Below are 24,129 nucleotides of genomic sequence, written 5' to 3'. Positions count from 1 at the left end.
AAGAGGGAAGAACTTTTAGAAATACTGTTTGTTTAATACTCAGGGAAAGTGACTTGTAATACATTTAACATATTCAAACTTGTTTTGTTCTCATGTATTAAAAAGTTTCACAGGAATAAAAACCACAATACATCAAAGCCGTCCAACGTAATTTATACAAAATGACTTCATTCTTTTTAAAGAATAGTCCATATATGGACATACCATAATTTACAGAACCGCTCTCTTTCTGATGGACACAATTTTTGGCTCCTACAAATAAAAACGGTATTCCAACGGGCAGCTTGTGCATACAGCCCTGCACATGGGTGTAAGACTGACTGAGGATGAGCAGTGCTGCAGTGGAAAGCAGTAGATCTTGGCCAGGTTGGAGATTCCACTTGTGGGTTCAGGGTCCCAAATGAGGAGCCTCCTGCACCTGCCTCTCCTGCAGGGTGGCAGAATTCAGACACCAGGGCATCAGCTTTGGGGTGGAGGGGAGGACGGCCCAGGGCTGTGAATTTATGTTAGAAGTGAAGCTCAGAGACCACAGAGACAATACAGAGAACTTCACTCCCCTGAAGGGCCCGTGAAATCTACAGACAAGCTGCTTGCTTCTCTTCTAATGTCAGTTTTCAGGCATCGTAATTATAAAAACAACCTTACTACCTGCAGAGCTGAGGCACTTGATTCAGGCCATCTGCCACTCCCGAGGCAGGAAGAAGGGGGAAAAGCCAATCTGGCCTCTGCCTGCACCAAACTCCCAACACACCCAGCTCTGCCAACAAGTCTGCCTGCTGGGGCAATTTTTTGTCTTAATGAAGGAGAGGAAGAAAGCGGAGTACTTCCCGAGGCCAAGTAAGTTGAGGCACAGTTTCAAAGAGAAAAGGTGGACCCACGGCAGTCTCCACTCCATGCTGCACACCCCTGAAAGGCTGGACGGTGAGCCCAGCTGAGTGGCCGTTTCTAAACCTGTGGAGTCTCAGGGCAACCAAGGAGGCAGCTCTTGCTCACCTTAGCTTTTTAAAGTTGCGAACGGTAGGCGAGTCTGAGACTGTAGGTCTTATAAATACACTGATATAAGCTAAACCTCGTATAGTGTTACGTGACAAGCACTGTTCTACGTGTCCTGTGTCATTGACTCATTTCAGTGCTATGATAACTCTACACAGCAGCTACTGCATATATATGCACAGCATTATCCCCCGTTTCAGATGAGGAAACTTAAGCCTGAGTTACAGGTTGTGTAACTTGCACAAGGCCCGTGGCTGGTAGGTGGCATGTTGGGCATATGTGCTCACTCATGCCCAGTGTCACTGGCAATCTTACCGCTTTCCACAAGTTCTATGGGTTCTGCCTCCAGGGCCATCTCAGGGGGGGAGGATGCTTCTCGAGTTCGCTTCTGGGCTTGTCTAGAATTTACTGTTCCTCCACGACGCTTTCTCTGAGGGTATCGGGGGAAAAAGAAACAGTTACATAAGCTCCTGACCAGTAAGATTTCAGCCAAAAGAATAAAAAGATCAACTCATTAAGAAGAACAGGGGCTTCCCTGGTGGCGCAGTGGCTGAGAGTCCGCCTGCCGATGCAGGGGACACGGGTTCGTGCCCCGGTCCGGGAAGATCCCACGTGCCGCGGAACGGCTGAGCCTGCGCGTCTGGAGCCTGTGCTCCGCAACGGGAGAGGCCACGACAGTGAGAGGCCCGCGTACCGCAAAAAAAAATTAAAAAAATAAAAAAAAGAAGAAGAAGAATAGGAGGCCAGTGAGCAGACCTGAGGTCAGGGTCCTTTCAAAACTTGAGATTCTATAACACTGAATGTTTATAGAGAGAAATCATCCAGAACATATAGTGAATACAAATTCTATAAAGTAAAATTTCTGTTATAAAGACTATTGGTCTGTCTAAAGTACATGACACATAACTCTATGGAAGCCTCTGGTCCAGGTTGGGATTTGGCCAGAAACCCCTTCTTTTAACCAAAAGTTACAGACCTATTTTCCTTGGATTTGTATTTGGCCTTACTGAACCCCTTCTGTTTTTCAGCCCAAAGCCCTTCAGTTTCCCAAGTTTCTATTCACTGTGAAAAGTGGGTCTTTCTTTGGGAAAGGTTTCTGGCCTCTAACCTTTTAGGATACTATCAAGTTGTAGTTTACACCCTAATAATCACCCGCCACAGCTCCAAGAACCAAAGTTTTATTTTTTTTTCTTGTGATGAGAACTTTTAAAAAAATTTTTTCATTGTAGTTAATTTACAATGTTGTGCAGTTTCTGCTATACAGCAAAGTGAATTAGTTACACACATACATATATCCATAGAGACCATTACAAAGTGCTGAGCAGAGTTCCCTGTGCTGTACAGTAGGTACTCTAAGAACCAAAGTCTTTAAAAGGCTGTTCCCAGGGTCTGCCCGAGAGACATGCCTCTGGAAGGTCTGAGCTGTTAACCAGCCTATCTGCAGCCCAGACCCCCTGACCAGCCTTTCTTCCATGTCCTTGAGCTGGTTTACCAATACGCTCCAGCATTTCTGGCCTGGCTGGGGCCTGGCTGGTCCTGAAAGACAAGTTGAGAACCCGCCCCCTGCCATCTTCCTCAAGAGACAGAACCTCCCAAGTGACCCGCAGCCTCATCACTCCCACCCTGTACGGCCCCACCCAAACCTAGCTCCCTGTGTTTCGGTGCTTCTTCTCTCCCCTGGCCTGTCCCACTCCTCACTGGCACCGGGCCTGCTCTGCTTCACACTGGGCGATGTGGGGCAGTTACTTCACTACTAAGTCTGAATTTCCTCACCAGTACCAGACTCGCAGAGCTCTCCTAAGGATGAGGCGACATACCATATGTACAGTACTGAGTGCTGTTAGAAGACAGCATTACTACCCTAGTTCCTTATACGCCTTAGTAGGCATCCTATCCCTGGAAATGCTGGAGGACAGGCAAGTGTCCATGAGATGTGCACAAGACTCAGGAACATCCATCACCCAGCCCAACTCTCTGGCAACAGAGAGAAGCCTGCTTCCTTTTGTGTTCTGACTCTCTTATCAAATGGCAGCTTGAGAAGTTTCGGAAATGTAGCTGGGTTGAGCAACTCCCACGGATCTAAGGAACAGGGAAGCATCCCCAGGAAGTCCCAGAGGCAAGCGACAGCAGCTGTTCCAAACAGTCCAGTGAGGAGCCGCTCTGTCCCTCCAGGGAGCTGGCATGAGTCCACTACCTGGTGTTTATATGAGTTTCCCCAGCAGCTACCAGGTTACTTAGGGCTCCTTAACTTTTACCCCATTCTCTTTGAAGTTGCCCTTGTATCTTCCATCCTCTGAAAAGGACCAAATCTGTCTTAGCAGACAATGCTAAACAGAACCTTCATGCCCCAACCTGTGCAGCTTTTCCAATGAGGGAGGTTAAGAAGTAGTCACAGGTCCTGGCCAAAGTCCAGGTGCTGAAGCCTAAAAGCCCCATCGTGGTCACTGTAGTAATGTGTCCTGCCAGCACTCACCCCCGCCCCCACCAACAGCAGTCCTTTCCTGGCTGCTCTTTCAGCCGCTCCCTGCCCTTCACCTGGCACCCTTCCCAGCCTGGATGACCCATCCCTTCCCTTCTTCACTCAGCCAGTTCTTACACAGCTTTCAGGAACCTACTCACTGTGAGCTCCACCATGAGGACGTTCCTCATGCCCTCCGGCTGACCATCTCATGACCCCCCACCCCAAGCCTCCAGAACCCCCACTCCACCTCCTCTTCCACCTGCACTCCCCGAGGGCAGGGAGGAGGTGGCTGTTAGCACAGGGCCAGGCTCAAGAAACCCTAGAATATGGGAAAAGACTTCGCCCCCTCTGCCTTCCTATTACTCTTGTCACGCTCTCCTGCTTTTTAATAGCAGAGCCCTCACAGCTTCCAGTTAAAACCGACCATCCAATCACCACCACACAAGTTATTCACACCACTCTGAGGAAATTTTAACCAAATTCTTCACACACTCTTATAAGAGGCTACACTGCTCAGTCTGTTCAGGTCCTGCCTGGGCAGAGCGTGGGCTTCAGAGGTGAGGTGCCCAGGCTTAGGAGGTTTCCTTAAGGTGAACTGTGGTGGCAACCTGCAGATACGGGACCAAGATGGGAGGTCACCTGCCCTTTAAAAAGATAGCTCCAGCGAAACAAAGGCCCTTTTGTGTATGAACGTCAACGGTGGGTCTGGAACACAGTGGGGGCCAGGAGTGGTCAGAAGGGATGGGCCAAGGGGAGGGGGTGGGGGTCGGTGAACAGAGTCTACAGGATTTCTACCACTGTTTCTATCACCCTGGGAACCGTTTTTTCAGCCTTATCCTGCACCCCCCACCCAACACCATTCACAGCACTTCTGGAACCTGGAAAAAGAGTATGAGTTTCACATCTGGTCCACCTGATGTGAATGCACTATCTCAGAAAACAGCTGTTTTGAGTTTAGATCATATGAGCAGCCCTGTTAGTAGGGAGTAAAGTGGGGAGGGGGACCTTCAGGCACTCTCCGGACTCAAGGGGCTCCAGGTGACATCTGGGTTACACCAAACCAGAGCTGCCCCTGCAGTCTGATAAAAGCTCTAAACAGGAGTTACAATGACTTACCAACTTTGGTCACTGACCCTAAGAAAACTCACCAAGGATTATTACCGCTACCGATGCTCACATTGGACCAAGAACTACACAGGGAAAAGAAATAGAAGGAAAAACGGAAGATTGGGCTGTAAATAATTAAATAAACCAGAGCCCTAATATTTCTGGGACACTGACAGCTGCTCTGGAGGTATAAAACTTCAAAACCCTCAACCATCCTCAGCCTTCTGTCTTTAGGGCACCACCCAGAACACTGGACTCTGACCTAAGACAAGCAGGTTGGTGCGACTACCAGAAGGTCCTGTGCACACTCCTGTAAGAACCAGGGTTACTTAGAAACACCTTTACGGTGCTCTCATTAGGGTACACAAGGGGTGAAGTAATTGTTTAGCCTGAAAAAATAAAATTCATGAACTTACAAAACTCACCGTACTCATTGTGCTCTGTGGTTCCAACCTATAGAGGAGAAGGTGATCTATACCAGGATTTGCAGAGAAGTTGAATGCTCAACCTCTCATGCCTGCTCATTACTCATCCTCTGGCTAGCATAGGAATTTGTAGCCAAACAGACTTCCAGTATCTTCAAGCCCTGAAAAACAAAGATCATCAAGTTGATAAATGCTGCCCCCTGCATCATCGACAGCAAAGCTCAGTTCAATCATTTACTGGTCTTTTCTGTCAGCTGCGTGCTTTGCTGAACACTTAATGCAATTTATGTCCTTAATCCATGTTCTTCTTAGGAAGCAAGCATTCTTGTAAAACACGGGACTACCTGACCCCAAAGCCTGCAGTTGGAAACATTATGCCACCTCTCGCCCTCCTTTCTGGCCGTTGAAACCCCCCCAGATTCTCCTCAGCCCATGGCACCCTCCCTGCCTGTCTGGACTTGCCCCTGTGAGGCCCAGTTGAAAGACAGGCTCTGGCCTTTGTCCAAGCTTGTGCCCACCCCCGCCCCACCAGGCTGTGCTAGGAGACAGTGCAAATGGCAGGGCCCCAGCCAGCTGCTGGGCATGGCATGATTCGCTCTGGTTAAACCCAGGCAGCCAGCATGGTGATGTTCTGTGACCCGCCGAGGGAGCAGGCAGAGGGGACAGAGCCCTGGTGCCTCAGTTAGAAAGGAGAAATCCTGAGCCCTCTCGCGCAACCTGTGCAGATGCGGCTTGCCTCACTCAGGCTTAGCAAAGCGGGTCCTGTGCCATTACTTTGACCGCGCGAGGCTAGGGACCCAGAGCTCACAGCCTTCAGTTCCTAGCTTCCCAGGATACAGTGACCGTGCCTCACTGCACATGCTCTGAGGATCCCTGCCGACTGGGAGGGTGGGTGATGCTGAAGCCCCCTCCCATCTTGAATCCTCTCTGGAGTAATGAGGAGAAGATCAATAAACAAATGGAAACCCCTCCACCCCACAAAACAAACAAACAAACAAAACCAAAACAAAAGAACACCCTCCTGCACAGTCCTGTACTAGCTTCTGGGAAAAGACAAGAGAATCAGAACTGCTTACACGTGACCTCACCAACACCTAGCAACCAGGAAGGAACAGAGCTTCCCAGGCCAGTCCAGAGCCCAGAGCCTCGGCCTCTTCCCAATGACTGGGAACTGTTGCTCTCTGGAGGAGCTGATAATTTAGGGGAGCAGATGAGAGCCACCAACCCTGATCCACCCTGTGTGCCCAGCTGAGACTTCTGTCACTGGCAACACGAGTAGACAAAAACCTAGAAACTGTGAATTGGGAAGCCAAGCAGGTTCCAGGAAGAGCAGAGAAGGCAGCAGATGCGGAGGCTACTGGAGAATGCGAGGCCCTTGCATTCACTCAGGGCCCACTGGAAGGTGACAACTAACCACGATATATCAGTGTTCAGGGATGTAGTGGATAAAGCAGCAAATGAGAAGCAAAAACGTGAAGCCAGGAGTCAGGGTGTAACCCGTGTAGAAGGGCTTCTAGCGGGGGAGGGCCTGAGCTCAGGGCAAGGCTGAGGGACCAGAGCAGAGTCAAAGCAAGGAGAAGGCTCTGGTCACCTGGTCCTGGGTGATAGTGGCTTGGACGTCAGGCTCACCTGGAGGGCTTGTTAAACTAGATTCTGATTCAGCAGGTCTGGGATGGGGCTCAAAACTCTGCACTCCTAGGCAATTCTGACGGTTCTGCTCCAGAGGCTACAACATGGGAACCCAATGGCCTAGGACAATGGCCTCGGAGCTGGGGAGAACTAGTCGTATCTGAGCGAAATTAATGCAGGACCACTCTCAAACCCATCTTTCTTCTCATCTCCAGTGCCGCTACCTCCTCCAAACGACTGCCCATCTCCTGGTATCCTTCTACCCTACTGCCAACGCGTCTCTCTAAAACATACAGCCGACCCCCACAGCCTTTCCCTGGTTCCCCATCACGTCCTAACTCCTAAGCATTGCCTGTGGAGGCAAGCTGGCCTTACAGTTAGAGCACTTCTCCAGAGCCAGACAGCTTGGACAGGGGTCAGGCTTCCATAACCCCTACTTGTGACCTCGGGCGAAACACTGAACTTCTCTGTGCCTTACTTCCTTATCTATAGAACAAGATAGCACCCACCTCAATGGTTGGGTGAGGATTACAGGAGTTAATGCAAAGAGCACTTGGACCAGTGTGCACAGTTTTAAAGGCTCAAGGACTGTGGGTGGGTATCACTGACTTGTTCTGCCAGCACCAGCCTTGCAGTCTCTCCAAATGTACCGCCCACTGAACAGCTCCACCCCTTTGCTCAAGCCCTAAAGTGCTGTGCAACACTGCACCCAATCCAGCTTTAAAAAAGAACCCAGGACTGCACATCTCCCCACCTCATTCACTTATCAGTATGGCTCCTTCCCCGGAATACAGCGATGAATAAATCCAGCCACCAGCTCCTATCTCGGGGTGGCTGCTGGCAGGCAGCTCAGCTGTGGTAACTGGGGCATATGAGCCAGGTGCAAAAGAAACCAGGAGGACAAGGAGAGGCCAGAGGAGGTTTGCCAGGAGAAGACACATTAATGGGACTGCCCAGATAGCCTCATCCAGCAGAGAGCAGACATCAGAAGCAACAAAAACTACAATCCTGCAGCCTGTGGAACAAAAACCTCATTCACAGGAAGACAGACAAGATGAAAAGGCAGAGGGCTATGTACCAGATTAAGGAACAAGATAAAACCCCACAAAAACAACTAAATGAAGTGGAGATACGCAACCTTCCAGAAAAAGAATTCAGTATAATGATAGTGAAAATGATCCAGGATCTCAGAAAAAGCATGGAGGCAAAGATTGAGAAGATGCAAGAAATGTTTAACAAAGATCTATAAGAATTAAAGAGCAAACAAACAAGAGATGGACAATACAATAACTAAAATGAAAAATACACTACAAGGAATCAATCACAGAATAACTGAGGCAGAAGAACGGATAAGTGACCTGGAAAACAGAATGGTGGAATTCACTGCTGTGGAACAGTATAAAGAAAAAAGAATGAAAAGAAATCAAGACAGCCTAAGAGACCTCTGGGACAACATTAAACACAACAACATTCGCAGTATAGGGGTCCCAGAAGGAGAAGAGAGAGAAAGGACCTGAGAAAATCTTTGAAGAGATTATAGTTGAAAACTTCCCTGACATGGGAAAGGAAGTAGCCACCCAAGTCCAGGAAGCTCAGAGAGTCCCAGGCAGGATAAACCCAAGGAAAAACATGCCAAGACACATAGCAATCAAACTGACAAAAATTAAAGACAAAGAAAAATTACTGAAAGCAACAAAGCAAAAACAACAAGTAACATACAAGGGAACTCCCATAAGGTTAAGAGCTGATTTCTCAGCAGAAACTCTACAAGCCAGAAGGGAGGGGCATGACATATTTAAAGTGATAAAAGGAAAGAATCTACAACCAAGATTACTCTACCAGGCAAGGATCTCATTCAGATTCGATGGAGAAATCAAAGCTTTACAGACAAGTAAAAGCTAAGAGAGGGCTTCCCTGGCGGTGCAGTGGTTAAGAATCCGCCTGCCAATGCAGGGGACACGGGTTCGTGCCCTGGTCCGGGAAGATCCCACATGCCACGGAGCGGCTAGGCCCGTGAGCCATGGCCGCTGAGCCTGCGCATCCGGAGCCTGTGCTCCGCAACGGGAGAGGCCACAACAGTGAGAGGCCCGTGTACCGCAAAAAAAAAAAAAAAAAAAAAAAGCTAAGAGAATTCAGTACCACCAAACCAGCTCTACAACAAACGCTAAAGGAACTTCTCTAACTGGGAAACACAAGAGAAGAAAAGGACCTACACAAGCAAACCCATAACAATTAAGAAAATGGTAACAGGAACATACCTAGCAATAATTACCCTAAACGTGAATGGATTAAATGCTCCAACCAAAAGACACAGGCTCGCTGAATGGATACAAAAACAAGACCCAAATATATGCTGTCTACAAGAGACCCACTTCAGACCTAGGGACACAGACAGACTGAAAGTTGAGGGGATGGAAAAAGATATTCCATGCAAATGGAAATCACAACAAAGCTGGAATAGCAATACTCATATCAGATAAAACAGACTTTAAAATAAAGAATGTTACAAGAAACAAGGAAAGACACTACATAATGATGAAGGAATCAATCCAAGAAGACATATCAATTATAAACACATATGCACCCAACACAGGAGCACCTCAATACATAAGGCAACTGCTAACAGCCATAAAAGAGGAAATTGACAGTAACACAATAATAGTGGGGGACTTCAACACCTCACTTACACCAATGGACAGATCATCCAAACAGAAAATTAATAAGGAAACACAAGCTTTAAATGACACAACAGACCAGATAGATTTAATTGATATTTATAGCACATTCCATCCGAAAATAGCAGATTACACTTTCTTCTCAAGTGCGCACGGAACAATCTCCAGGATAGATCACGTCTTGGGTCACAAATCAAGTCTCAGTAAAGAAAACTGAAATCATATCAAGCATCTTTTCTGACCACACCATGAGATTAGAAATCAATTACAGGGAAAAAAATGTAAAAAACACAAACACATGAAGGCTAAACAGTACGTTACTAAATAACCAAGAGATCACTGAAGAAATCAAAGAGGAAATCAAAAAATACCTAGAGACAAATGACAACGCAAATACGATGATCCAAAACCTATGGGATGCAGCAAAAGCAGTTCTAAGAGGTAAGTTTATAGCAATACAAGCCTACCTGAGGAAACAAGAAAAATCTCAAATAAACAATCTAACTTTACACTTAAAGAAACTAAATAAAGAACAAACAAAACCCGAAGTTAGTAGAAGGAAAAAAATCATAAAGATCAGAGCAGAAATAAATGAAATAGAAACAAAGAAAACAACAGCAAAGTTCAATAAAACTAAAAGCTGGTTCTTTGAGAAGATAAACAAAACTGATAAACCATTAGCCAGACTCATCAAGAAAAAGAGAGAGAGGACTCAAATCAATAAAGTTAGAAATGAAAAAGGAGAAGTTACAACAGACACCACAGAAATACAAAGCATCCTAAGAGACTACTACAAGTAACTCTATGCCAATAAGATGGACAACCTGGAAGAAAGGGACAAATTCTTAGAAAGGTATAAACGTTCAAGATCGAACCAGGGGGCTTCCCTGTTGGCGCAGTGGTTGAGAGTCCGCCTGCCGATGCAGGGGACTCGGGTTCGTGCCCCGGTCTGGGAAGATCCCACATGCTGCGGAACGGTTAGGCCCTTGAACCATGGCCACTGAGCCTGCGGGTCTGGAGCCTGTGCTCCGCAACAGGAGAGGCCACAACAGTGAGAGGCCCGCGTACCGCAAAAAAAATGTTGAAACAGGAAGAATTAGAAAATATGAACAGACTAATCACAACTAATGAAATTGAAACTGTGATTAAAAATCTTCCAACAAACAAAAGTCCAGGACCAGATGGCTTCACAGGTGAATTCTATCAAACATTTAGAGAAGAGCTAACACCCATCCTTCTCAAACTCTTCCCAAAAATTGCAGAGGAAGGAACACTCCCAAACTCATTCTATGAGGCCACCATCACCCTGATACCAAAACCAGACAAAGACGCTACAAAAAAAGGAAATTACAGACCAATATCACTGACAAATATACATGCAAAAATCCTCAACAAAATACTAGCAAACAGAATCCAACAACACATTAAAAGGATCATACACCATGATCAAGTGGGATTTATCCCAAGGATGCAAGGATTCTTCAATATATGCAAATCAATCAATGGGATACACCCTATTAACAAATTGAAGGGTAAAAACCATATGATCATCTCAATAGATGCAGAAAAAGCTTTTGACAAAATTCAACACCCATTTATGATAAAAACTCTCCAGAAAGTGGGCATAAAGGGAACCTACCTCAACATAGTAAAGGCCATATACGACAAACCCAGAGCAAACATCATTCTCAATGGTGAAAAACAGAAAGCATTTCCTCTAAGATCAGGAACAAGAGAAGGATGTCCACTCTCACCACTGTTATGCAACATAGTTTTGGAAGTCCAAGCCACGGCAATCACAGAAGAAAAAGAAATAAAAGGAATACAAATTGGAAAAGAAAAAGTAAAACTGTCACTGTATGCAGATGACATGATACTATACATAAAGAATCCTAAAGATGCCACTAGAAAACTACTAGAGCTAATCAATGAATTTGGTAAAGTAGCAGGATACAAAATTAATACACAGAAATCTCCTGCATTCCTATACACTAATGATGAAAAATCTTAAAGAGAAATTAAGAAAACACCCCCACTTACCACTGCAACAAAAAGAATAAAACACCTAGGAATAAACCTACCTAGGGAGAAAAAAGACCTGTATGCAGAAAAGTATAAGACAACGATGAAAGAAATCAAAGATGATACAAACAGATGGAGAAATATACCATGTTCTTGGATTGGAAGAATCAATACTGTGAAAATGACTATACTACACAAAGCAATTTACAGATTCAATGCCATCCCTAACAAATTACCAATGGCATTTTTTACAGAATTAGAACAAAAAATCTTAAAATTTGTATGGAGACACAAAAGACCCCGAATAGCCAAAGCAGTCTTGAGGGGAAAAAATGGAGCTGGAGGAATCAGACTCCCTAACTTCAGACTATACTACAAAGCTACAGTAATCAAGACAGTATGGTACTGGCACAAAAACAGGAACATAGATCAATGGAACAGGAGAGAAAGCCCAGAGATAAACCCACACACATATGGTCACCTTATCTTTGATAAAGGAGGCAAGAATATACAATGGAGAAAAGGCGACCTCTTCAATAAGTGGTTTCCTTCAATAAGGAAAACTGGACAGCTAAATGTAAAAGAATGAAATTAGAACACTCCCTAACACCATACACACACAAAAAACTCAAAATGGATTAAAGACCTAAATGTAAGGCCAGACACCATAAAACTCTTAGAGGAAAACATAGGAAGAATACTCTGACATAAATCACAGCAAGATGTTTTTTGATCCACCTCCTCGAGTAATGGAAATAAAAACAAAAATAAACAAATGGGACCTAATGAAACTTAAAACCTTTTGCAAAGCAAAGGAAACTACAAACAAGAAGAAAAGACAACCTCAGAATGGGAGAAAATATTTGCAAATGAATCAACGGACAAAGGATTAATCTCCAAAATATATAAACAGCTCAAGCAGCTCATTATCAAAAAAACAAACAACCCAATCCAAAAATGGGCAGAAGGACTAAATAGACATTTATCCAAAGAGGACATACAGATGATCAAGAAGCACATGAAAAGCTACTCAACATCACTAATTATTAGAGAAATGCAAATCAAAACTACACCTCACACCGGTTAGAATGGGCATCATCAGAAAATCCACAAACAACAAATGCTGGAGAGGGTGTGGAGAAAAGGGAACCCTCTTGCACTGTTGGTGGGAATGTAAATTGATACAGCCACTATGGAGGTTCCTTAAAAAACTAAAAACAGAATTACCATATGACCCAGCAATCCCACTACTGGGCATATACCCAGAGAAAACCATAATTTAAAAAGACACATACACCCCAATGTTCACTGCAGCACTATTTACAATAGCCAGGTCATGGAAGCAAACTAAATGCCCACTGACAGACAAATGGATAAAGATGTGGTACATACATACGATGGAATATTACTCAGCCATAAATAGGAATGAAACTGGGTCATTTGTAGAGACATGGATGAATCCAGAGACTGTCAAACAGAGTGGAGTAAGTCAGAAAGAGAAAAACAAATACCGTATATTAATGCATATATGTGGAACCTAGAAAACTGGTACAGATCCAGTTTGCAGGGCAGAAATTGAGACACAGAAGTAGAGAAAAAACGTATCAACACCAAGGGGGAAAAGTGGCGGCGGGGGTGGTGGTAGCGTCATGAATTGTGAGATTAGGATTGACATATACACACTAATACGTATAAAATGGATAACTAATAAGAATCTGCTATATAAAAAAATAGATTAAATAAAATTCGAAGAAGATTAAAAAAATAAAGATAAAAGGACTGCCCAGCCAGCTGAGCCTCTTTCTCCAGCACATGGTGGTCTGCATCCGTGCATGCCCCCCATCTCCCATTATCCACTCAGTGGTTTAGAGAGTTATCTCTTCACCGTGTCACTCTCTCCAGGGAGACTCGCGGGTGGCCTACAGCACAACATCTCCTGACAGCCCTCAGGCTGGCCCACAGGTGCTCTCACTCGAGAATGGCACAAATGCTTCCCAATGCAACACCACCCGAGATGAGGACAGGACACCTGGCTTGAACAGAAGGTGTTCAAGCCAGGTGTTCTGAACACCTCAACAGGCACTTAGGACTCACAAGACCAGATCACACATAGTCCCAGATCCGCCGTACTTCCTGTTGCTAACCACAAGAAGTATCTTATGTTTGAGTATACAGCCATGATGCAGCTTTTGGGGGAAACCTTATCTATCTCAGTGGTGTCTCTTAGAATTGAGAAAAATCTGATAAAAATGTCACTGACAGAGGAGGAAGAGATAGGTCCGCTGAGCAAAGGGAAATAATTTAATGCACATACCTTGGTTGCTCCATAAGCCTCTTGCCTCCTACTTGTTTAATTTTTAGGTTTTCAAATATGATCATTAAAGACATGTCCTGCAACCATCTGGAGGGGCCCCCATTCCTCAGCTTGCACACCCTCCCTGCTCTCTGAAACCAGCCTCCTGAGCCCCAGCGGCTGCTTCCCAGAGCTTCCTCATTCTCCAGATTCTGCCACGCCCTCCCATGCCCAACGCCAACTAGCAATTTGTTCCATATCTGTGTTTTTCTTTAGGGGATAATAAAGGTCAGTGGTCAGACGACATAAAAAGTTGGAAGGCTGGCCGCCTTAGGGAAATCTGCCAAGGGGCTGGATTTCACCAGAGAATGGAGGCGGGAAGATAGGAAGATGCGGGGGGGTTTGGGGGGGGTGGGCGCGGCATTTCCAGCAGACCAGTTTGGGGACATGGAAGTGCAGTGTGTGAACAGAGAGGCTAGGGGTCATGGGAAAAGTGGCTCTCGCCAACTGCAAAGGGTTCTGGATCATGCAGGCTAATAGAGGTCATCAGAACAATAAAACTAACGATAGCTAAAACTCAGAGGCCACTTCTACGTTCAAGACACTAAGCACTTTCCAAGCACCATCTCCTGTAATCCTCCTCTCACCAAACAAGGAGGCACGTACTGTTATGATCACCATTTCACACACAAGGGAGCTAAGGATGACCAGGGGTTAAGTAACTTGCCCGAAGTCCACACCGAGTAAACACTAGAGCCTAGATTTAAACCAGGGCAGTCTGATGCCAGAAGCCCCCCAGCCTTAAACAAAGTTAAGCCAGAATCTGATGTATTAATTCCAGAAACAGTATGGAACACAGATGTTTTCCAGGTTCCTCAAATTTAGTGTGTCCAGAAAGAAACTCCTTCTAACATGCCAGCACTCCATCTTAGCAAATGGCCCCACCACCCCTTGGTTTCCAAAGCAAACTGCAGTCATTCAGCAAGATCTCACTTTTTTTTTCTTTTAATTTATTTTTGGCTGCATTGGGTCTCCGTTTCTGCACGCGGGCTTTCTCTAGTTCCAGCAAGCGGGGGCTACTCTTTGTTGCAGTGTGTGGCTTCTCACTGTGGTGGCTTCCCTGTTGTGGAGCACGGGCTCTAGGCGTGCAGGCTTCAGTAGTTGTGGCTTGAGGGCTCTAGAGCACAGGCTCAGTAGTTGTGGTGCACGGGCTTAGTTGCTCCACAGCATGTGGGATCTTCTGGGAGCAAGGATCGAAACTGTGTCCCGTGCATTGGCAGGTGGATTCTTAACCACTGTGCCACCAGGGAAGTCCCAGCATGCCCTCACTTGATGGAAGTGCCACAGAGGATACTTTGTACCTAGCTCACCTCTTGCCCAAAGCAGATGCTCATGTTTACTGAAGGCTTGGAGGTGAGAGAGGAGTGGTAAATGTTGTCCCTGCCACTAAGAAAAGACCTGGGGTAGAGCTTGGCACTGGGAATGGTCAAGAAGGCCAGATGTCAGGAATCCCGAAAGCTCTGACAGGAGGGTGAGGGGAGACCAACCCATGCCAAGGTGTCTAACTGGTTATTCCATGGTAGTAATGCCATGAAACCGGGCTAGAGAAGGGATAAAAAGAAACAGGTGTCAAGGGTAGCCAGCTTTAGTTTTAGAAATGCTGCATGTGGGGTATCCAAGTAGAAAGGTCCAAAGGTAGCTGAAAAACTCAGAGGAGAGATAACTAGGGTGGAGGTAGAGGTTTTAGAATCTGTGTTAAAATCTGGGGAGTCAGGTAGAGAAAAAAGAAGCCTGTAAAGAGAATAAAAAGCCAGAAACAAAGCTTGGAGAACTTGGAGGTATCGGTTAGACAAAAGCTGGCATTTCAAGGAGAAAGCAGCAGTAAACAGGCAGGGGAACCAGAACGAGGCCAGTGAGCCGGCCACAGGGAGCTGGACACTGTCTACCAAGCAAGCGGAGGCCCAAACTGTTACTGAGGGCCAAGCTGGGCTGCGCGGAGGAAGTGACACTGAAGATGAGGCCAGAAAGTAACCGGACTTATTTAACAAACAAATCGGGTGGGCAGCAGGGCATCGAAGGGGAGAGGAATTATCTGCCCTAGACAAGTAGTGTGTCAGCAGTGAGAACTGAGGGCCACACAGTGGCGTGACGCAACCCCACAGGCCTCCTAACCCACACCCCAGGGGCAGGGCCATCAAGGGTTTCAGACAGAGATGCATCTGGAGACTGCGGCACCTGGGCGCTGAGGACCAAAGGGAAACTGGACATGTCAGAATGCAGACCTGCGTGGAGACTTAGAGGAACCCAAGCAAGAAGAAAGCCGTGTGGCTTGGAGGTAGTGGAAAGACGTGAGGCCCCTGACTAGATGGGAGGGGGGTTGGTGAGATTAGTCTTTCAGTGTTCTTACAGATTTAATGGTCTACTCAATTGTGACGTTACTGTTAGAGGTTGATTTTTCTTCCCAGGAAGCTATTATGGACACTAAAGATGATACCCCCCAACTCTAGTTAGGAGTGTGACACACGTAATCATATATATGTGACGCCTATGTGGATGTGATTATATGTGTACGTCTACACACATGATGGTTAGAAACAGACTGGCAGTGTTAGACTAGAGCCGGATTCTGTCACCGTATCTCCCACCAGTTTTCCCACAAGCCAAGAAAGGAAGAGTCAGCAGAAAAGGGGAGGGGAGGGGTGCACCAGAGACAGAAGGAAGCAGCAACTATGCAGCGAGGCCAAGGGAGATGTCTGGGTGAGCAGCTCTGTCCAGCCCAGCCCACGGCAGGCACACAGAGCCCTCACACAAGCCAGGGCAGCCAAGGCTGATATAATCACTCACTGAAAATCTGAGACCAAACTCCCCAGCACTGCTTCCACAAGTCCCAGGCAATCTGGATTCTAAGGTGGCTCCTTGTGCGTTTTCCTTCCGGGAGAGGATACTCAGACACACTGGGTCACTCACTCATTCTGTGGGGCAACTGTAAAGCAGATCTCACTGTAAACTCATAAATGGCCATTCTGAGACACAAGCAGAGTGAGTCCGACTGAAGTGGCCGGGGCAACCCCTTCATGTTGGCATGGTAAAGGCAGAGAAAAGCCTAAATCCTACAGAATCTCATCAGGGTGATGCCAATTTACCAGCAACTGATTAGGCACTGGCTAGTACCAACAGTCTAGGTCACGTCTCTCCTTTTTATTATTTTGGCTGCACCTCGCGGCTTGTGGGATCTTAGTTCTCCAACCAGGGATCGAACCCGAGCCCTAGGCAGTGAAAGTGCGGAGTTCTAACAACTGGACTGCCAGGGAATTCCCTTCAAAGCTTCTTAAATGAACTTTGATGCCACTGTCACATCAACATCCAGACCTTAGTACTTAAGAAAAATATGAACGTCTTGCTTGTTATACAGAGGAGGGTGCATGGTATAGAGAGCAATGATGAGACTGGCCAAATGAGCTCCAGAGCCCTGCACAAATACTTGATCTCCATGTCTCAGTTTTATCATCTTCAATGTCAGAAAAATATCCCTTACCTTGCAGCCGTGATGATAAATCAAAGGGCCCAGTAGGTTCCCAGCACCCTGGAGGCACCCTATCATCTGAGTAATTCAGCAACTATGTACAGGTGCCTACTCTGGTCAGACACTACTTCAGGGGCTAGAAATATAATGGCGAACAAGAGACATTCCTGGGGCTTCCCTGGTGACGCAGTGGTTAAGAATTGGCCTGCCAATGGAGGGGACACGGGTTCAAGCCCTGGTCCAGGAAGATCTCACATGCTGCGGAGCAACTAAGCCCGTGAGCCACAACTACTGAGCCCACGTGTCACAACTACTGAGGCCCGTGCACCTAGAGCCCATGCTCCACAAGAGAAGCCACTGCAATGAGAAGCCCGTGCACCGCAACGAAGAGTAGCCCCCACTCACTGCAACTAGAGAAAGCCCGTGCGTAGCAACAAAGACCCAACACAGCCAAATATATAAATAAATAAATAAATAAATTTATTTATTTATTTTTTAAAAGAGAGAGACACTCCTGGAGCATATACTCTAAGTGGAAAGACAATCAATAAATCAAGTAATAAATATGGATTACATCAGAAAAGCCAGAAACCATAGCTCTTCTTCCAAGTGTGAGTGCTACTAGATGAGAGCAAAGCAAACTTTCAGCCCCAGGAAGAAGTGGAACAAATGTTTCCGGCTCTCAGCAAGGCTTAATTCATTTCCAGAAAAGACTTGGCAGGATGTGGCTAATCACTCCTGCTTAGGCTTAAAGGAAGTTGACGAGCCAGCACTGAGGCAGTGGGGCAACCCTCTCCCAGTTATTTATTCCTAAAGCAGGCTCAGCAGCCTCGACCACCGATCTCCCGAGGTTTTTGCAGGGACTAGACTAGATCTGGCAAAAACAGAAAGCACCTAACTAAGCTGAGAGACAGTAACTGGGTCTTTCACACATTAACCTTATGACCCTGATGAAGCAGTCAGTCTCAGAAGCCTGAAAGGGACACCAGAGCCAAGGAGACTTCACACCTGCTCAGTGATTTGTCACTCAGGGAAGTTCTTTCCTTTTCTCCAAACAAAGGACCCATCAAGGATTGCCTTTTGCTTCTACTAGAGAAAAAGAACAGCTCTTTGGGCATAGCGATGTTCTACTTTTGTTTGCGATTCAGGTCTTGAGGTACAAGGCTCCAGAATTAAGAATGAACCTCAGCTTTTTTAAAATGATGAGAAAAAAAAATCCACAGTAAAAAGAATATTATTCAGCCTTAAAAAGAAAATTCTGATACCTGCTGCAACATGGATGAACCCTGAAGACATTATGCTCAGTGAAATAAGAAACAAAAGGGCAAACATTGCATAATTCCTCTTATCTGAGGTCCCAAGACATCAAATTCAGAGAGAGAAGTAGAATGGTGATTGCCAGGGACTAGGGGAAGGGCGAACAGGGAGTTATCCTTTAATGAATACAGAGTTTCTGTCTGGGAAGATGAAAAAAGTTCTGGAGATAGATGGTGATGGTTGCACAACAATGTGAATTTACTTAATGCCACTGAACACCTAAAAGTGGTTATAAATCGTCTATTTTACGTTATGTATATTTTACCACAACAAAAAAATTAAAAAATAAACTTCACCTAATGCTTTTTTCCTAGATAGTTTAAATAGGATTTAGTCGAGTATTCAGAAACACTCTGCAGTAGGTACAGCCCCAGAAACACCTGTAAAGAGCTCACCTGTATTGGGACCCTCAGTCTCCACCATGTCCTGGGATCTGCAGGACACACCTACGACTCTAACACAGCCAAAGAGGACCTTGGCTCATTCTCTACTCAGCGACACTGTTCTTAGAAATTTCTCCACAGCTTCACATGCAGGTTTATGATCAATTTCCCCCAAATACTAGGTTGACCCTTTTGTCAATGAAACCCCTGGAGCCTGGGGGCGGGGGGGTGGAGGGGTGCAGGCGGGAAGGGCACCTTACTTCTCTCACGGCCACGTCTGATGAGGCTGTATCAGTGATTGATTTGGAGGATTTTCACAACTGGGAGGGATATTAATAGACACCAAATTCAACCAACTAATTTTGGCAGCTCAGAAGCTGCCTACTTGGTCCTATAACTACTCCTTTGCAGAAGGGTTTCTCTGGCATAGCACAGAAGCAAAGCCGAGTGGCCTCTCCACCTCTCTGACCCCTAACTTCTGATTTTCTTTCAGTCACAGTGGTCTGGGCTCTGGAGCGGGCCAGTGATACAAACAAGGCAATTGCTGGGGGCCAGAAGCAAGGGTAATATAATGAAGGAAACCTAAGCTTTCCACCAGAGGTTGAAAAGATACCAGAGGCCAAGGGGACAAATTGACCTCAGGTGCTGAGGCCATTAACAACCTCCAACTCTAGAACTCACAGGAGGCAGGCATGCTGGGCCTGTGTGGATGGCACCCAAGCACAAAGCTAGGAATCTTAGCTGCTTCTACTGAATCATGAACCTGGGCTGGGCTGGGGTGTATGTGTGTGGAGTAAACCAAGAGCCACTAAACAGAGCCGACGTGCAGACTGTAGTGGCGGTGGCAGCGGGGAGGCAGAAGCTTATAAATGCTGCTATACCTACAGCAAAGGGCAGCCCAGCAGCGCCCCACAGAGGGAATTCCCTCATCTGCATAAGAGGGGAGCTGGTCTCAAATAGCACTGCCCCCAGAGCTCCGTAGCACAAGGCACAGCCTTCCATTCAGGCAGTTGCACAAGTGCGCTGGCTAATGAATGGATGCATGCAGTCACCAAATGGCTAGCCAAACCCAATTCTCTAAAGACATTAACCTTGGCAGTGAAATCCAGATCCTCTTCTCTTCAACTCTCTCCCTAGAAAGTAAAATATTAAGTCAATGGTCTTTGGCTCCCAGGACAGCAAGCACCTATTATAAAGGGAATGTTGGGAATGTTCTAAGAGAAAAAGCAGGAAAGCCGTAGGAAGAACATTAAGTGGGCCAGAGGAAGTTAAAAGCTTCACGTGGTAGCTCAAAAAAATCGGCCAGACTCCAAGAGGCCCAAGAATATTGCAAATGTTCCAAAATGATCGAACCCATTGCCTTCACGTGTATAGCCAACAACTCACCGGTCCGGCCTCATTTGTAGTTACAGATGTATGTTTTCCTAAAAATCACCATACGACACAAAAAGTCCACAGGGTTTATGGGAAAAAGTGGAATTAAGGGTATAACACCCAAAAACTTAAGATGGTAAACTTACACACACACGGTAAGAAGCTAACAAAAACCTAACAAAAATGACAGCACAGTTTGACAAATTAAATGGTTAAGAAATGCATACATACTACAACTATGGCACTTAACCAGGTCTGCAGCTCATGAGTTATTGGGAAATAGGGTGAGTGTTGTAACAAGAGACGTGCACAGGGTGTGGCTCATGGCACACACAGTCAACTGAGATAGCTGGTGGATGTCTGAAGTGTATATAGTCTACATGGCTTGGTTCAGCTGAGTTCAATTTTCTGTTTACCTATTACCAATGATGAAATTATGCACACTAAACTCAATATTCCCGTTATATTCAACTTGTTTCCTAAAGTATCAATCCCACTGGAACAAATCCATGCTTCCAAACAAGTGTTTAAAGCAGAACTGACTGTACCTTACTTTTCAGGTACCCTGGATGTCAGTATCAACTCCATGCTCTTTCCTATCACAGCACCATAATTTGATACATGCTGTTGCCTTGCCTGCAAAGGTTCCCCTACCCCCATTCCACTTTGGGGAACTCCTCATTGTTCAAGGCCTACCTCAAAGAAATGTTACTTACATTTCTCTCACTCCTGACCCTAAATTTCTTCCACTGTACAAGTATGCTAAACATAACTCTATGTCAAATACTGATCAGGGCATGCCCTCTTCTTTGCACACCACTTGGGACAAACAGGGTGAAAAATAATGATTTTTCCCATTGAAATTAAATTACCAAGCTCATTAGATGCTTGAAAGAGATAGCAGATACTTAGAAAAGATAGCATAAAGTGTTTTTGAGAGGGGGGAAAAAAGGATGACTTTCAGAGATGAGAAAACTGGAGCCTGACATTGCAAGTAAAAATATAGTCACCTTGGGCTTCCCTGGTGGCGCAGTGGTTGAGAGTCCACCTGCCGATGCAGGGGACACGGGTTCGTGCCCCGGTCCGGGAGGATCCCACATGCCACGGAGAGGCTGGGCCCGTGAGCCATGGCCGCTGAGCCTGCGCGTCCGGAGCCTGTGCTCCGTAACGGGAGAGGCCACAACGGTGAGAGGCCCGCGTACCGCAAAAAAAATATATATATAGATATAGATATAGATACAGATGGGGGGGGGAGAGAGAGAGAGAGAGAGAGTCACCATAAGGAAACAAAGGAAGACTTAAAAACAGATGATCATCATGGCATTTTCAACTTGGAAAAAGAGGCCAGAGCAAAAAGTTCTTAAATATTAGTTAAGAACTGAAAAATAGCAAGAAGGTGCTTAGAAAGAAAGCAAATTTTATACCGGTCTGCTATAGCAAGCAGGAGAATTTAGCAACAGTTTGGCTGAAGTAAGAAGGGAGGTGCAGCAGACAGACAAATGTCCGGGTCCTAAGACCACCTCCTTGGGTTGGGGGTTGGGGGGACTCACGAAAAATAACTAGAGTCCTCAGGAATACAATGCAGTCACTGAAAATTCAGCTTCTTGAGAATATTTATAATCAGACCCTTCCTGGGTAAACGTTACTTGAAAAAGAAACATAAAAATAAAGACAATATCCCCCACTTTTAAGTTTTATTTTCACTATTTAAAGCTACTAGAAACACCAGCCCTGTGCTTTCCCACCACAGAAAAATGTGAATGACATAACAAAGTCCAGCAAAAGGAACAAAGGCAACGGAACGTGAGGTCCAGATGCTAGGTCTCTTCTTACTAACTGTGTGACCCTGGGCAAGTGACTCTGCCCTTCCTGTGCTTCAGGACACACAAAATGGAACTAACCACAACTACCTGGCAGGGTGGATTTGTAAGTGGTAGAGACTACTAAACAGTAGACGTGGTATCACAAACCTAGAGTAACCCTTACAGACAACTGAGTTGCATTCCTAAAACCAGAAATTATGATTCCAAAACAGAAAGGCATTAGCAGATAATAATGCCATTTAGCAGGCATTCTTTCATTTTAAATTTGTGTATGCCCGGTAAATCTAAATATATATAGCAAGCTAATTTACTCAGCTATCTGGAGGTACATTCTACAGTTAATGTACCCTACAGGATACACCAGGAAGGCATGATGGTCACAATTTCTCGTTTGCACCGGCAGGCTACTGATAATACTCATTTTGAAATGTTTCCGGGCCTCTCCTACTCTGCATGATGTGGTATTCAATAAACCTGCCAATTCTTATTTATGCCGGGGGAAAAAAAATGCTTCCAAAGTAGATTCCATAACCCTATAGTGGCACCCTCCAACTTAACCTCAGATGTTTTTCTCACACTGGAACTGGGACCTCAGAGTAAGTCGGTATCTGTGCTCTGGGCCTTCCTCCTCAGAGAGGAAACCTCGAAATGCCTCGCCCTAAAATTCCCAAAGTCCTGCTGGGAAACAAGCTACTTAGAAAGTAAGTTAGAAGAGCGCATACGTGAATTATATCTCATAACAGAGTCAGCCCTGTAATATGCTACGGGAGCCACCTCATCCCTCAAAAATGCCTGATTTGGGGACGGTGAGAGATGCCCGTAAATCATTCCAAAACGAGGCCTGGGTGACAGATACACAAGAGCATACAAAGCCACTTCTACACAGCATACAAACCCATTACCCTGTGCACATATTTTCATCGAGTAGCACCCCAAAACGTTTCCAAAAATTGGCAGGGGTATAAACTACCGGACATGGACCTTGCTAAGAGCTTTTAAGTAAACAGCCAGGGAAGAACTGCCATGACTGGCAATCGCCATTACCAAATTCAGCGACTAGTCACTACCCTGGTCCAGGCTATCCTTTTCTCTCTTCCTAACTGGTCCTGAAGCCACTAGTTTTGTCCACCTTTCTAACCATCCTTCTCATAGCACAGTGATTTTTCTAAAACGCAATTTCCCCGCTTAGAACTCAATTTAGTGATTTCCCACCTGGCCTTAAGATAATTTCTGAACTCCTTATTGTGGAGGAATACCGGAGACCTTTTGTGATCTAGTTCCTGCTTACCTCTCCAGTCCCACCTTTCTACCATTTATATTTCAACCTCAGGGAATGTCTCTCACTCTCTCCACTCTGGCTCCTGGGCCTGTACCATGCCTATTTTTGTGCAAGCAGAAAGCTTGACATGCAGAAGACCTCAAAATATGATGACTTAAAAAATTAACGTACGCATTCTCAAAGGGGGCGAAAAAAAGCCCCCTCTTTTTATGTACAAAGCATAAACATGCATATAGCAAATAAAAAGGGCATACAGTGTGAAAGCAGCATTAAAATTTCCTGGAGTGGGCAATCAAGAAAACAACGTGTAAAAAAGCTCGGGTGTGCGGGGGGCGGGGAGCGCGGAGTCGTCGTTGTAAAAAGGTTTATAAATACTGGATTACAGCAAGATGTGAGTCAAAGTTGGAAACTCAAGTTCACGCAATACAGAAGGCAGCTACACATCTTTCTACTTGAATATTCCCATTTCACCTCAAACTCATACACAAAACTACCCAATGTGTCCCCCCATCCATCAAAAAACAAACCACCAGAAAGACAGCAAAACGATTCCCTTCAACGTTTCTGCCTCTCATTAGCAAACTCCTGGTCACTGAATTCAAAGGGCTAGCTAGCTCCGCAGTCAGGGAACCGAGGCTGTGACCTTGGGGAGACCACCTCGGTCTCCCCGGCCACTCAGGCAGCCTCAGCGAATGCAGGACCGCAGAGCTGAGACCCCAGGTCTGGCTCCGAGAACGTGGCGCAGAAGCACAAGGAAGGTATGGCCGTGACCGTCGATGGGAAGGGACTGGAGTTACACAAAAGCCAAAACCTCACAAAAACCCC

At 45.8% G+C, this 24,129-nt stretch overlaps 1 protein-coding gene across 1 annotated transcript in view; it reads right to left on the bottom strand.

Moving 5' to 3' along the window:
• RNF4 (ring finger protein 4) overlaps window positions 1-24,129 on the bottom strand; it is a 42,350-nt gene that overhangs the window by 17,884 nt on the left and 337 nt on the right. The window contains exons 2-4 of the mRNA XM_060298892.2: window positions 19,920-19,961; window positions 4,987-5,147; window positions 1,309-1,423 (exon numbers count right to left, since the gene is read on the bottom strand). Coding sequence (XP_060154875.1) covers window positions 1,309-1,423; window positions 4,987-4,995 — 124 coding nt within the window. The 5' untranslated portion in view covers window positions 4,996-5,147; window positions 19,920-19,961. The remainder of the gene's footprint in view (window positions 1-1,308; window positions 1,424-4,986; window positions 5,148-19,919; window positions 19,962-24,129) is intronic.

The sequence above is a fragment of the Globicephala melas genome, chromosome 5 (assembly GCF_963455315.2).
Source record: "Globicephala melas chromosome 5, mGloMel1.2, whole genome shotgun sequence".
NCBI lineage: Eukaryota > Metazoa > Chordata > Mammalia > Artiodactyla > Delphinidae > Globicephala > Globicephala melas.
The sequence above is the reverse complement of the archived record's forward strand: the minus strand, read 5'-3'. Positions and strand labels throughout refer to the sequence as shown.